This window comes from Capra hircus, chromosome 26 (assembly GCF_001704415.2).
Source record: "Capra hircus breed San Clemente chromosome 26, ASM170441v1, whole genome shotgun sequence".
Classification (NCBI taxonomy): domain Eukaryota; kingdom Metazoa; phylum Chordata; class Mammalia; order Artiodactyla; family Bovidae; genus Capra; species Capra hircus.
The window spans coordinates 40,303,776-40,317,497 of record NC_030833.1 but is presented as its reverse complement, the minus strand read 5'-3'; the positions used below and the strand labels follow the sequence as shown (position 1 = coordinate 40,317,497).

The following is a 13,722-nucleotide window of genomic DNA, read 5'->3' as shown; positions in this document are numbered from 1 at the left end:
AATTGTATAGTTTCAGTTCAGTCTCTCAGTCGTGTCCGTCTTTGCAACCCCATCTTTGCAGCACACCAGGCCTCCCTGTCCATCGCCAACTCCCGGAGTCTACTCAAACTCATGTCCATTGAGTCGGTGATGCTATCAAGCCATCTTATCCTCTGTCGTCCCCTTCTCCTCCTGCCTTTGGTCTTTCCCAGCATGAGGGTCTTTTCCAATGAGTCAGTTCTTCGCATCAGGTGGCCACAATATTGGAGTTTCAGCTTCAGCATCAGTCCTTGCAACGAATATTCAGGACTGATTTATTTTAGGATGGACTGGTTGGATCTCCCTGCAGTTCAAGGGACTGTTAAGAGTCTTCTCCAAAATGGGTGAATTGTATGGTATGTGAATTATATTTCAGTATGACTGTTTAAAAAAAGAATGAGTATCCTTGTTGTTAGTTAGTGTTAGTTGCTCAGCCGTGTCCAATTCTTTTCTGACCCCATGGACTGCAGCCCGCCAGGTTCCTCTGTCCATGGGATTCTCCAGGCAAGAATACTAGAGTAGGTAACCATTCCCTTCTCCAGGGGATTTTCCCAAACCAAGGACTGAACTCGAGTCTCCTGCACTGCAGGCAGATCCTTTTACCATCTGAGCCACTAGGGAAGCCATCCTTGTTATAAATGTACATAAAGAAGGCAAGCTTTTCTTTCAACATCTTTTATTTTTAACCTCTAAATTTGTTGGCACTGTGTCGTGCCCTTATTATTCAAATTTTAACTACCATCATTACTTTTGCACTCAAGAGACATGTTGGAGAAATTCTATATTCTATTTTCTAGATAGGGTATGGGTATGAAAATCTGGTCCCACTTGATTTTATTTTTAAACATCCATTCTCAGGAACCATTCATCAGCAAGTTGGCACCAAGGAAGAGTTTAAAAGCAGAAGAAAATCTGACTCAATGTCTAAGTCTAAATCTACATGTGTACAAGTCTAAGTACACTATGAATTTCTTAACAGGCATAATATTATTTAACTACCATATGCAGCTGTTGCAAATACCATGCTTATTCATGAGCACTTCATAAGCCAGAGATAAGAACAAGAAGAGAAACAAGAAATGGGCAGCTGATACAACTACTCTGGAAAATAACTTCATACTGTAAGATTGCAGTTGGGATGAGAGGAAGCCTTTGGCCAGTTCAATAAATTTGCCTCTTCTCTGATCTAACCACTCTGATCACTTTTACCTTTCAAAATAGTGTCTATCCCTAAAATCAGCACCCTCACAACACAGAAACCTTCACGACACAACTTCCTTTCTCTCTGAGCAAAGAAGGCAAAAGATAGAGACACATTTTCCCTGGGCTGGATGTTTAGGGATTCATGTCTGGCTATGCCAGGATTAAGCAGCAGGTTCTCAGTAACAGAGACACCATGAGTTATCTTTGAAATGTACATTTTGTTGGGAATTCCCTGGCGGTCCAGTTGTGTGGCGCAGTCAAAAAAGCAAATAGATAAAAATTTACATTTTATGTGTCTGTGGTGTGTAGGGCCCTCTAAAGCATGGGGCCAAATGCAGGAGCCCCTTTTACCTGGGTGACACTGTAAAGATAGAAAGGTATGTTACTTTATCACTACCAGCGTAACATATTGTTAAGTAAGACAACCAACAAAATCACATACTTTCCCAGGTGCAGGTTACTTTGGCTGGATATAATACAGTCTCTGAACTTGAAGTATTCTATGATGCTCCCACTGTTGGGAAAAAACAAATAAGTGTCAGTCTTGCTACACAAGAACCTCTGCTTTTCGCAGCTTCAGAACAGAGGGAGTCTTTCTTCTAGGCAACTGACGTTTCTTGATCTTCAAATCAGCCTTGAGAACTATCCTCCCTCTATTTTCATGAATATTTACATCATAGGAAATTCTACTTAAAAAAAAAATCTCTCAGGGTATTATCACTCCTTCAGAGCTCAAAGCATAAATATCTAAATTTATCAGCTAGGCAGCTCACCCAACAATATTACATGTGTTACTATTTCCCAGTTTATAGCTGGGAAAACTGAATGATTGCTTTGGATCTCAGAGATCCTAAGTGCCCAGGGTTTATTCCAGGGCTTGGCTTCTTATATTTAGCATGGGGGTTGGGGGGGGGGGCGGGGGGGGACTCAGGCTCAGTGATTTGATTCATGGATAATCCCAGAGATAGTAAATAACACATTGAATTAAATCCAGGTGGCTCAGATGATAAAGAATTTGCATGCAGTGCAGGAGACCTGGGCTCCATCCAGGGGTGGGGAAAATCCCCTGGAGAAGGGAATGGCAACCCACTCCAGTATTCTTGCCTGGAGAATTCTCATGGACAGAGGAGTCTGGTGGACTATGGTTCATGGGGTCACAAAGAGCCGAACACGACTGAGAGACGGCGCCTGAGCCACATACATCAAGGTGCCAATTGTCTCCCACAAGTAAGCTGACTTGTCTAAGCTACTTTTTACAACAGTACTTCTTGAGCAGTCTTTCACACCATGTGCTCCCAGAAACACTTTCATAAGAATCTCCTGAAAAAAAAGTGAAAGTGTTAATCACTCAGTCCTGTCCCACCCTTTGCAACACCATGAACTGTAGCCAGCCAGGCTCCTTTGTCCACGGAATTCTCCAGGCAAGAATACTGGAGTGGGTTGCCAGTCCCTTCTCCAGGGGATCTTCCTGACTCAGGAATGAAGCTGGAGTCTCCTGCGTTGCTGCCGGACTGTTTACCAGCTGAGCTACCAAGGAAGCCTTCCCTTCTCCTGCTGCTGCTGCGTCGCTTCAGTCATATCCGACTCCTACATACTATTAAAAAATGCAGTTTCCTGGGACGCACCTTAGCATTAGGGTTGGATTTCTGAAATCGCGATTTTTATTTATTTATTTATTTGCCGCTACACACCTCTTGTGAGGTCTTAGGTCGCCACCAGGTATGGAACCTGCATCACCCCAACCCCCACTCCCAAGTGGAAGTGGGAGTCTTAACCACCGGACTGCCAGGAAAGTTCTCAGAGTCATGATTTTGAAGGAGTGGCTTCTACTGAGTCATGATAGATTTCAACCTTGTTTCCTTTTCCTCGCCTTGATGTTAATAAGCTTCACTTTCCATTTCTTCTTCTGTTTCATAAAGGCAATCACTCAGAAACTGAGAGAAAGCATCAGCTGACACATTCTCCCCACTCCATGTCCCTTTTGATAGCTCCTTCAGTCTTTACTTGAGGCAGACTCAGAAGAGTTCTGAAAAGCAAACCAGCTTGGACCCCAACCTATTCAGAACAGCAGAGAGCAGATCGCCATAATGAGGTGAGTTAAGGCGCAGGCAGCCTCGATCTTGAATGCAAACTGTAAGCCGAGCTTCTCGAGTGCAGGCAAATTCCGGAGTTTGTCCTGTGCTTGTGGACTGAAGTTCCTGTATCAGTATGGGCACATTTTATTTCTGTGACTTTCCTGGTGTGTGCACTCACACTCTCTAAGCTTCACAGGGAGGAGCTGGGAGCAGGGAGCTGGATGAGAGGGAGGTTTGGCAGGAGTGATTAAATCCAATCAGGCACTAAATTTGCAGATTCAAATTTGGATCTAAGCAAATTACTCTGTGGGCGCTCTTCTGTTGTTTCCTTTAAAAGAATTAAGAGGCTTTCCTTTCGTCATTCTAAAAGGAAGCATTTCTTTTCAGCAGATGTTATTAAAGATGGAGTTGGTAGTACAAAGCCAAGTCACACTGGGAATTCTGCCCTGAAAATATGATCACTTCAAGATGGGAAGTGGAAAAAACAATCCTTACAAACGGACATCTTTTTTCCATTTCTTATACAAAAACAAACCCGAAGCTTAGAGTTTATTTTTATTGCTGTAATGAGAGCTTGTGAGCAACAGAAAATAATTTTTCTTCAAAACATAAGGACGTAATTGCTTTCCTGTGTGTGTGCTTAGTTGTTCAGCTGTGTCTGACTCTTTGCAACCCCGTGGACTATAGCCCACCAGGCTCCTCTGTCCATGGAGGACATTCTCCAGGCAAGAATATTAAAGTGGGTTGCCATGTCCTCCTCCAGGGCCTCTTCCCAACTCAGGGATTGAACCCAGGTATCCCAATTTCTCTCCTAGTACTGATCTAATTTCTAATGAATGAAAGCAGAGCAATGATTGCCTGGGGATGGTGGAGGGTGGGATTGGGCTTGACTAGCAGGGCACACCAGGGATGATACAAAAGAAGGTAGTGGTGGTGGTTGCATGGGTATATCCATCTGTCAGAATTCATCAAACTATACTTTAAGTGGGTACATTTCAGTATATGTAAAGTGTAATCTTGGTAAACTTGATTTTAAAAGATGTGCATAGATCTGCTTGAGTTCTACCATCAGATAGAGCCTCAGGGAAGATACAGCCAAAAAAAGGGAAAACTTTCCCATCAAACAACAATGGGAAGGAATTGAGAAGCTGATTGACTGGGGAGGGGGCATCCTAGTGATCATTTAGGGAGTGAGTACAAGGAGCCCCAAGGGCTCCCAGATGCTCTGCAGGCTTGTATCCGGGGATGGGTGGTTAGAGGCATTTACTGCCAAATGCCTCAGATCACCTTTCCTATACAATGGGCTCCCAGACATGAGTATGTGAACTGTGTCTGCATAAGTGAGTTGACCAGAAAAACCTAGCTCTGCCCAGTGTCTTGGTATCCCATCTGCCTGAGAAGCTTGGTAGTGACCTGTGCTGGGGTATGTCCAAAGCCACTGATCCAAGGAAGTCTGAGAGAGGCTCTCTGGGCTATGGTGGACTGAAGTCCACATCAAGGTGCCTGTTCCCAGTTGTTGTTTAAGCGCTCAGTCATGTCCTACTCTTTTGTGACCCATGGACTGTGGACTACAGCCTATCAGACTCCTCCGTCCATGGAATTTTCCCAGGCAAGAATACTGGACTGGGTTGCCATTTTCTTCTCCAGGGGATCTTCCCGACCCAAGGATGGAGCCCGAGTCTCTTGCTGGGCAGGTGGGTTCTTTACCACTGAGCCACCAGGGAAGCCCTGTCCCCAGAGGCTGTGCTAGAAACTGCCGAACAGGGAAGCTCCCCGGGGAAACACCTACCTGGGGTCTGGCTGGTGAGAGCCTTCCTCTGCCCAGTCCACTGTGGAACTCTGCTGGCCCCTCGCACACTCAGAACTCACTTAAAATGGTAACACTGATGCACCACTGCACCATGGCAGTGACCGTTTTCCTGCGATCAGTAGTTGCCAAGAGGTCTACATGCCTTATAGCATCCTACCCATAGCCCCATGAAGGGAGCCTATCATTTCTCACTAGCCTCATTTTGTAGATGAGAAAATGGGTCTCAGAGGGCAAATTACTTGGCCAAGAGGTCACATAAAAAGCAGGTGTCAGAGCATGGTCATTATTCAGGAGCCACACTCCAGTGCCAAGCATCTTCTGGCTCTGGTCATTAGGGCAAAATGTCTTCATTATGCTTATGTTAGAGAGGAGGGGCAGGGACTGGCAGGTCTAGGCCCTTGGGGTCCCCAGTTGGAGAGGGAGGACTATTCCTTACGGTGCTCAGAACCATGCCTTAGATAAGGGTAAAAGTGGACCTCCCTAGGGCACAGTCTCCTATCACTTGGTTGTTAAGAAAAAAAAAGGTAATTTAGAAGATATCTTCTAAAATGGCCTGGAATAACTTATAATTTTTCTGATTCAGTGTTTGCTAATAGATTAAATATGTATTTCATAATTTGTCAATCCTTCTTACCAGTTCATGCATTTTCATTTCTGTGGCTCTCTGATCTACAGAGTCAGGTGCTGAGGACGTCCTCCCAGCAGAGCCAACAGCTGGTAGCTGGGAAGGCATGGGAGCTGAGGAAATGAGGCTAAGTGATGTGATTCAAGGACTTTCCCAGAGGCTGGTCAAAGAGAAGACTGAAGTCCAGGATTTCTGGGGTTATTTTCCTCTCTTCCAGATTGTCTGACTCACTGTTTTATACATTACACGATCTCTCATAAGTAAATGGAAAAATTTTCAAAATACCTCCAGGGACTTCCGGGGTGGTCCAGTGGGTAAGACGCCACACTTCCACTGCAGGGAGCATGGGTTTGATCCCCTGGTCAAGGAACTAAGATCCCACAGGCCACACAGCCAAAGACACCAAACCAAAACAAAATAAAGGCGCTCCAGGACTGTGCTCCACAAAATGTGATACAGGGACTCCTGTAACAGAACTTCCAGGATGCCTGTTAAAATGCAGAGTGCTGAGCCCAGGTCCACCTCCAGGCTGCATCTGAATCTCTGGAAAGAGAGCCTGTAATACGCTCAGCATCCACAATGCCTTCTTTGAAACTCGCGAGCAGATACAGAAGCTGTGTAGAAGGGCACTCCCAGCTCTGCACATTCAGTTTCAGTTTCTCCTCAGCAGGAATCTCACTAGCACTGCCTAGGTTTTGTTTTCCTTTCCTGTTTTACAAAAGCACAGACCTCGCAGCTAGCATCCTGAGTGGGAACCTCCTCTGCACTTGCTTGTGATCCAAAAGCAGAAAATAAAATCTGCCTGAACCCCAGCTTTTCAGAATGGCAGGGAAAACAGCCATCATGAGGTAAATACTCTCTGCTTCTCTGATAGGAAGTTGAGAATCTCGTCCAAATCTTGTTCTTGAGTGCGATGTCCTGAAGTATGCTGATCCAGTGTTTGCTAATAGATTAAGACGCACTGCACGCATTTGATCGTAAATCTGTTACCGACTCACGCACTTTTATTTCTGTGGCTCTTCCTGTACAGAGTGAGGCGCTAAGAACTTCCTCCCAGCAGAGCTAGCAGCCGGCGGCTGGAAGGAATGGGGGCTGTTAAGACAGCCTAGGAGGGCGTGCTCAGATCGCTTCAGCAGAAAATCTGGTCCATGGGAGCTGGGGCCTGGAGGAAAGCTGCTAGGGGTGTCTTGTTCTTCTTTTGTTTCTTATATTTGAAAGGACTAAATCAGAGGTGTGTGTGTTTTGTTGTGGCTATCCTGGTCATTTTTAAAGCATTTCCTTCTCAGCAAATGTGCTAAGGATTAGTTCAGTGCTGTAAAACTACATGACGAGATTGTTTTTGCCTTGAAATCTGCCCTTTCAGGACTGGGGAATATCTCTCTGAACGGTCTTCTTACTGACCTGCTAGACAGGGAGTAAGTGTCTCAGAGACACGACTTAGCGACTAAACAACAACTATATATGTGTGTGTATATATATATATATATATCTGTGTGTGTGTATATATATGTATATATATATATAGAGAGAGAGAAAGTATTTAAAGCAACTTGAAAAAATATATGAGCTAAATTAGTAACTGAGGATACCTTGGCAAATGGAGTATCGGTTTTTGAAAAGACAACAGTATTTTTTTTTATTAAATCAGAATTATCTTCAAATGTTTTATTTTGATCTACTCAAATATGTTAACATTTTCATAAACATCAATTACATATGATACACGTAAACATATCAACTAACACACAGGTAATAGGTAATAAAAATACAAAAGGTTTTGGGGGGAACTGAGTATTTCATGTACCTAAACTATATGAAAGTGACCAGAATGTCTAAGATAATTCTCTTTTAAAATGTTTATGATTGATATATAAGCTGTTAGATATAGGAAGTACACACTGTAGAGATTTGATATATGTATACATTGTGAAAGGATTCCCCCATCTAGTTAATTAACATATCCATCACCTCATATATTTTTTGGGGGGGTGAGACCATTTAAATTCTGCTCTCTTAGCAGATTTCAGTTATACAACAGCGTTATCAAGTGGGCTCACCATGTTTCTCATTAGCTCCTCCAACCATATTCATCTTATAACTGAAAGTTTGTATTCTTGCACAAACCTCTCCTTATTTCCCTCTATTTCTTTTATATATTTATCATAAATTTTTGCTTTGTGGTTACTGTGAGGCTTTTTACAAACATCTTATAATAGTCTATTTTAAGCTGATAACAAGTTCAAACACCAGTTCAAAAACTCTACCTTTTTAACTCTCTCCTCCTCCCATAGTTTATATTTTTGTTGGCACAATCTGTATATTTTTACCTAGTGTGTACATTAACACATTACTGTAGTTATAGTTATTTTTAAAACTTTTTCCTTTTAATCACTAGATTCTCAAACGATTCACCCACTAAGGCAACAGTATTTTAATGCTAACCCCTGGACCCTGGCTCTGGGTTACATGTTTCTTCTTCTCCAGATCTCAGGACTCCCAACCCAGTATACTCTGCTCTACATCATACTTCCCAGGGAGATCAGGTATCAAATATCTAAGCAAACTGGCAACCTAGGGTGGAAGGCTTAGGGAAAACCAACAGACCTGATTTCCAACATTCAATAGGTTTTGTAGTCATGAAGCCACATACATAGCTGGCTATCCTCCTGAATAAACTGTTCGGCATTACCACACATTTCTTAACATGGCCTGCTTTAGCACTGGTGAACTGGTGGGATGGATGGAATATCCCCAGGAGTTCCATACTCCAGGCTCCTCACAGGTTTAGGAATGTTGAGTGAGCTTTTCTGCTTGCCCTACTTTCTTGAGCAGTTGAGATCTTCTGAAGTTTATGACAAGATTGGAATATGTTTCATCTTGGAAGAAGAATATTTATCAATAAGTGCTTTTAAATTTGATTTGCAAAGATCCCTCTGGTTCACTGATACATCAAAGCCTGCTGTCTGCCCCTACAATGCACCCCCACTACTACCCTTGGGGGGAAAAAGTGTTATCAGACTGGCAGGGTGATTTCTGGTTCTGCTGAAATGAAAACATCCAAGGTCACCTGTCTTTCTGCAGACTCACTGAGAAGTTGGATGTATATCCTCTATTAATCCTTAGAGTATTTAGCTGTTGTTCTCAGGCACCTAGATAACACCTACAAATCTGCAGACACATTTTATTGATCTGAAACTCATGCTTTTTTTTTCTCTAAACTTCCTAATTGGGCAGTTGGCAAAGTTAACATGTGTTGAAATACTGAAATGCCTTTATAATGCTTTAGTTGCATAACAGCTATAGACAGATTTGTCCAGTGATTATCTTTATCTTTAGGTGATAAGAAAAGTGCTTCCTTTCTCTCTTTTTCTCTTATTTAAATAAAATTTTACTAAACACAGATGGTTGGTTCCTTTTGATGAATTTTCTCCCCATGTCAGTGTTGCCAAAAGGTTGGCAGCCCTGTTTGTTTCATAACGATTTTCTGAAACTGTGCTAGTCTGTGAAATCCAAAATTGTGGACAATGGTGGGTTTAATGATTCTGGAGGTTCTTTCCAATTTTATGGTGCTAAGAATCTACTGAGAAAAAAGGAAGAGTACAAAATCCATTAACTATACCCCAAGCCCCAGGAAAATATAGACATGAGAACACATTTTGAGAACTTAGGTAATTTATTTAACTAATTAAGGCAAATGATTTCCCTTGGTATCTTCCAACTACAAAACACAGATATGTCCATTTTGTTTGTCATTTTTCAAAACAAATTTATCCCCTCTGGGGATCTGGCCTATTTAGAGTGACTGCTTCAGTCAAACTGAAACCAGGCCTTCATGGGTCTCTGTGTCACTGTAGGGAGGTGTGGAAAAGAACAAAATCGTGTAACACAGTGGCAAACATCCCTGGGCTTTCGTTTCTTTCTTTACGTGGTTCCTAACCAGACTGTGAGCTCTGAGGGTCAGAGATTACCTTCATTTTTCTCAGCATCCCTAAACACTAGCAAAGTGACACAAAGAGGTAGCCTTGTGAAGGGTCACTGGATGGCTAAATAAATCTGGCTTCGTAACTGAAACAGGCAAGAGAGACCTCAGTTCCTCCAACTGTGGCGCTCTCCTCTTCTCCACCTTAACCTTACCTCCTACGTAGCTGCTCACACGATAAAAGGGATGGGCTTTGCGGGTTTCCTGCATAGACCATAGATGCAGAAAGGTAAATCTAGGAAGCAAGAGAAAGTACCGTCTCCTCTGTCTTGGAAAACTTAGAGGTATGGATTAGTGCGAGCTACACACACACAGACTGCAGGTTGCTGTCAGCCCCAACTCATGAAGGCTGGACATAGGCAGAAGGCATTTGCTAAATGCTGTTGTTCCAGGCTCTCCCATGTGTCTGCTGCCCAAGAAGTAAACTATTTTGAGCACTGCAACGGTGGGAATCCATTCAATCAGGGATAAAGCTGAAGGTCCACTCTGGTTTCACTGCTGAAAAACATACAGAATAACATAGGAAAACCAGTTGAAATCAAATGTGTAAGCCCATTCCTGGTACCTTTCCACTTGAGCTCTGAGGAAAGCTGATGACCACCGTGCAAGGCAAAGCTGGTAGGTGGGCAACCAAGAATTCTCCGTCCCAGGAATCCATCCTACATTAAGGATGTAAAAGCTAAAGAAAAAGAAGACCTTCGTGAATTTTGAGCTCAAAACTGGTTTTTCCATGTTATTCTGTATGGTTTTCAGCAGTGAAACCAACATGGATCTTCAGCTTTATTCCTGTTCCTTGTAAAGGAAGAAGTTTTATATAATTGGACATGTTTTGGTTTACCCTCATTGAGAATTTTAACCTGTATTTGTATGACTGCTACAATAATTTTTTAAAAATTTTTATTTATGTATGGCTGTGCTGAATCTTCGCTGCCGTGGAGGCTTTTCTCTAGTTGCCGGGTGTGGGGGCTCCTTTCCAGCTGTGGTGCTCGGGCTTCTCAGAGCGTTGGCTGCTCTTGTTGAGGAGCGTGGGCTCTAGGGCACGTGCGCTTTAGCAGCTGTGGCTCCTAGGGTCTAGAGCACAGGTCCAACAGCTGTGGTGCAGCGGCTTCGGTGCTCCTCGGCATGCGGGACCTTCCCGGATGAAGGATAGAACCCGTGTCTCCCGCGTTAACAGCCAATGCATTGGGCCACCAGGGAAGCCCAATAATTTTTAAACATATTTATTTTACCAGCTTAAAAAAAAAACTTTTCAGGACAAATTTTTTATACTCTACTTATTTGTTCAAATAAAGATTCTCAGCTAATGCTGGTTAACATACACACACACATACACACATATAATTATAGAGAGAGCATGAGGGCAACAGAGAGAGAGATTTACTCTAAGGAACTGGCTCAAGTGATTATGAAGGCTGAGACAATGCATGATCCCCTGTCTGTGACCTGCAGACCCAGGGAAGCCAGTGGCATAAATCCAGTCTTGAGTCCAAAGACTTGAAAACTGGAGGGCTGACAGTGTAAGTCACAGTCAGAAGGGAGGAGAAGACCAAAGTCCCAGCTCACGCAGACAGGCAGAGAGACCAAAGGGACCCGTCCTGTGCCTTTTTGTTCTACTCAGGCCTCCAACAGATTGGACGAGGTCCAGCCACACTGGGGAGGGTAATCTGCTTTACTTAGCCAACTGACTCAAATGCTCTTCTCTTCTGGGAACATCCTGGCAGACACGACCAGAACTAATGTTTAACTGGATAGGCTGGACACCCCGGGGCGCAGTCAGGTTGACACACGAAATAACCCGTACTTGCATCACAGGGCACCATACTCGGCAGCTGCACATCACAGTGACTATGTTTACTTTCTCCACAGTGAGGACAACAAGAATTCTCTGGAGCAAATCCTTCCGCAGCTGAGATGCCATTTCACGTGGAACTTATTTAAGGAAGAAAGTGTCCCTCATGACCTCGAAGAAAGAGTGTGTAACCAGACTGAATTTTTAAACTCTGAGTTCAAAGCTACAAAGTACAACTTGTTGGCCTACATAAACCACTTAAAGGGTCAAAACAAAGCAGCCCTGCAATGCTTACAGCAAGCCGAAGAGTGCATCCGGCGAGAGCACGCTGACCAGGCAGAGCTCAGAAGCCTGGTCACCTGGGGAAACTACGCCTGGGTCTACTATCACCTGGGAAGATTCGCAGAAGCTCAGCTTTATGCTGACAAGGTGAAACAAGTCTGCCAGAAGTTCTCAAATCCTTACAGTATTGAATGTCCTGAGCTGGACTGTGAGGAAGGGTGGACACTGGTCAAGTGTGGTGGGAAAAAAATTGAAACAGCAAAGGTGTATTTTCAGAAGGCTCTGGAAGAGAAACCCAACAACCCAGAATTCTCCTCTGGACTGGCCATCGCAATGTACTACCTGGATGAGAGGCCAGAGCACCAGTCCCCTGTGGAAATTCTGAGGCAGGCCGTTGAGCTGAGTCCCGACGATCAGTACATCAAAGTTCTCCTGGCCCTGACGCTGCAGAAGATGAACGAACAAGCTGAAGGGGAACAGCTGGTTGTCGAGGCTCTGGGAAAATCTTGTCAAACAGATGTCCTTTGCAGTGCAGCCAAATTTTACCAAGGAAAAGGTGATCTAGACAAAACAATTGAACTGTTGCTAAGGGCACTGGAATCCATACCAAACAATGCCTACCTCTATCACCAGATAGCATGCTGCTATGAGGCAAAAGTCAAACAAATTCAACACACAGGAGCATCTGAAGCTAGTCAGAAAGGAGAGAAGATTGAAGAACTAAGGAAACATGCTAGAAACTATGTGAGTAAAGCGATTGAGAAGGGACTAAACCCTCTGCATGCCTATGCTGATGAGTTCCTGGAAAGCAAAGAATGTTATCAGACAGCTTTCAGTAAGGAGCTCCCCAGCACCAAGGGACAAGAGCTCCATCAGCATGATTGCAGTCCTCAGGAGGATCACGAGATATCTGAAGACACTGAAGTCCAGTGTTCTTTAGACGGTTTATCCATAAGCACAAAATCAACTGAGAAAGAAAAGATGATATTTCAGCTACAGAATGTAGCTAAAAACCAGCTACCACAGAATGGACCATACTCTTGGTCTCTCCAAGGCTTAATTCACAAGATGAATGGAGAGCTGCTGCAGGCGGCTGAATGCTATGAGAAGGCACTGGATCACCTCCTAAGGAACCGCCCTTCAGGCATAGGCAGCATTTTCCTGCCAGCAACTGAGCATGAAGAAGGCAGTGAGGAAATGGAGCAGGATGCAGACAGCTCTAGACTCAGAGAGCTTCCCGACCCCTGAGCTGAGACAGAGAGGAAGAAAAGGAAGAGAGAGTCAGGGAGCGGAAAGACTGGCATTGTAGGGGGGACGGGTGGGAAAGCAGATCCCCAGTCTGAGCTTACTGAGCAAGATGGTCCTGCTTATCGCTTTAAGGCATGTTTCTAGAGCGTGGCTTGCTCACGACTGTCTCCCCTGTCCATACCAGCTACACACAGTTCTCTGGTCTGCACATCTTAAACTGCCAGCAGAAACAGTGCTTCAGGCCTGCACGAGGCATTCCGTTCTCCAGACAGCCCTGTGTCTGCCCCTCTTGCCAGGGTCGTAGCTGGCCACTATCAACAGAATCTCATGTCCTTCGTCCCATTATTATCCAGGCTTCTGGGCCCCCTGGAAGACTCGCTTTTGACAACCCTGGAATGCTCCTTATGTCTTTCTCTTGGCTTCAGCTATATATTACTTTTGTTAGTGATACTACAATAAATATATATTCTTGATTTGTTGTTGTTTACTCACTGTCCAACTCTTGTGAGCCCATGGACTGCAGCCCCACCCGGCTCCTCTGTTCATGGGATTTCCCAGGCGAGAGTACTGGAGTGGGTTGCCATTCCCTCCTCCAGGGGAATCTTTCCAACCCAGAGATAGAACCCATGTCTCCTGCATTGCAGGCGGATTCTTTACCACTGAACCAACTAAGAAACCCACAATCTTGATAGT

At 44.1% G+C, this 13,722-nt stretch overlaps 1 protein-coding gene across 1 annotated transcript; it reads left to right on the top strand.

The window, feature by feature from the left end:
• Positions 6,379 to 13,502, top strand: IFIT3 (interferon induced protein with tetratricopeptide repeats 3). Its single transcript, XM_018041262.1, has 2 exons — positions 6,379 to 6,579; positions 11,577 to 13,502. Exons 1-2 carry the CDS (start codon positions 6,554 to 6,556, stop codon positions 13,027 to 13,029), a joined length of 1,479 nt encoding a protein of 492 aa, XP_017896751.1. The 5' UTR covers positions 6,379 to 6,553; the 3' UTR covers positions 13,030 to 13,502.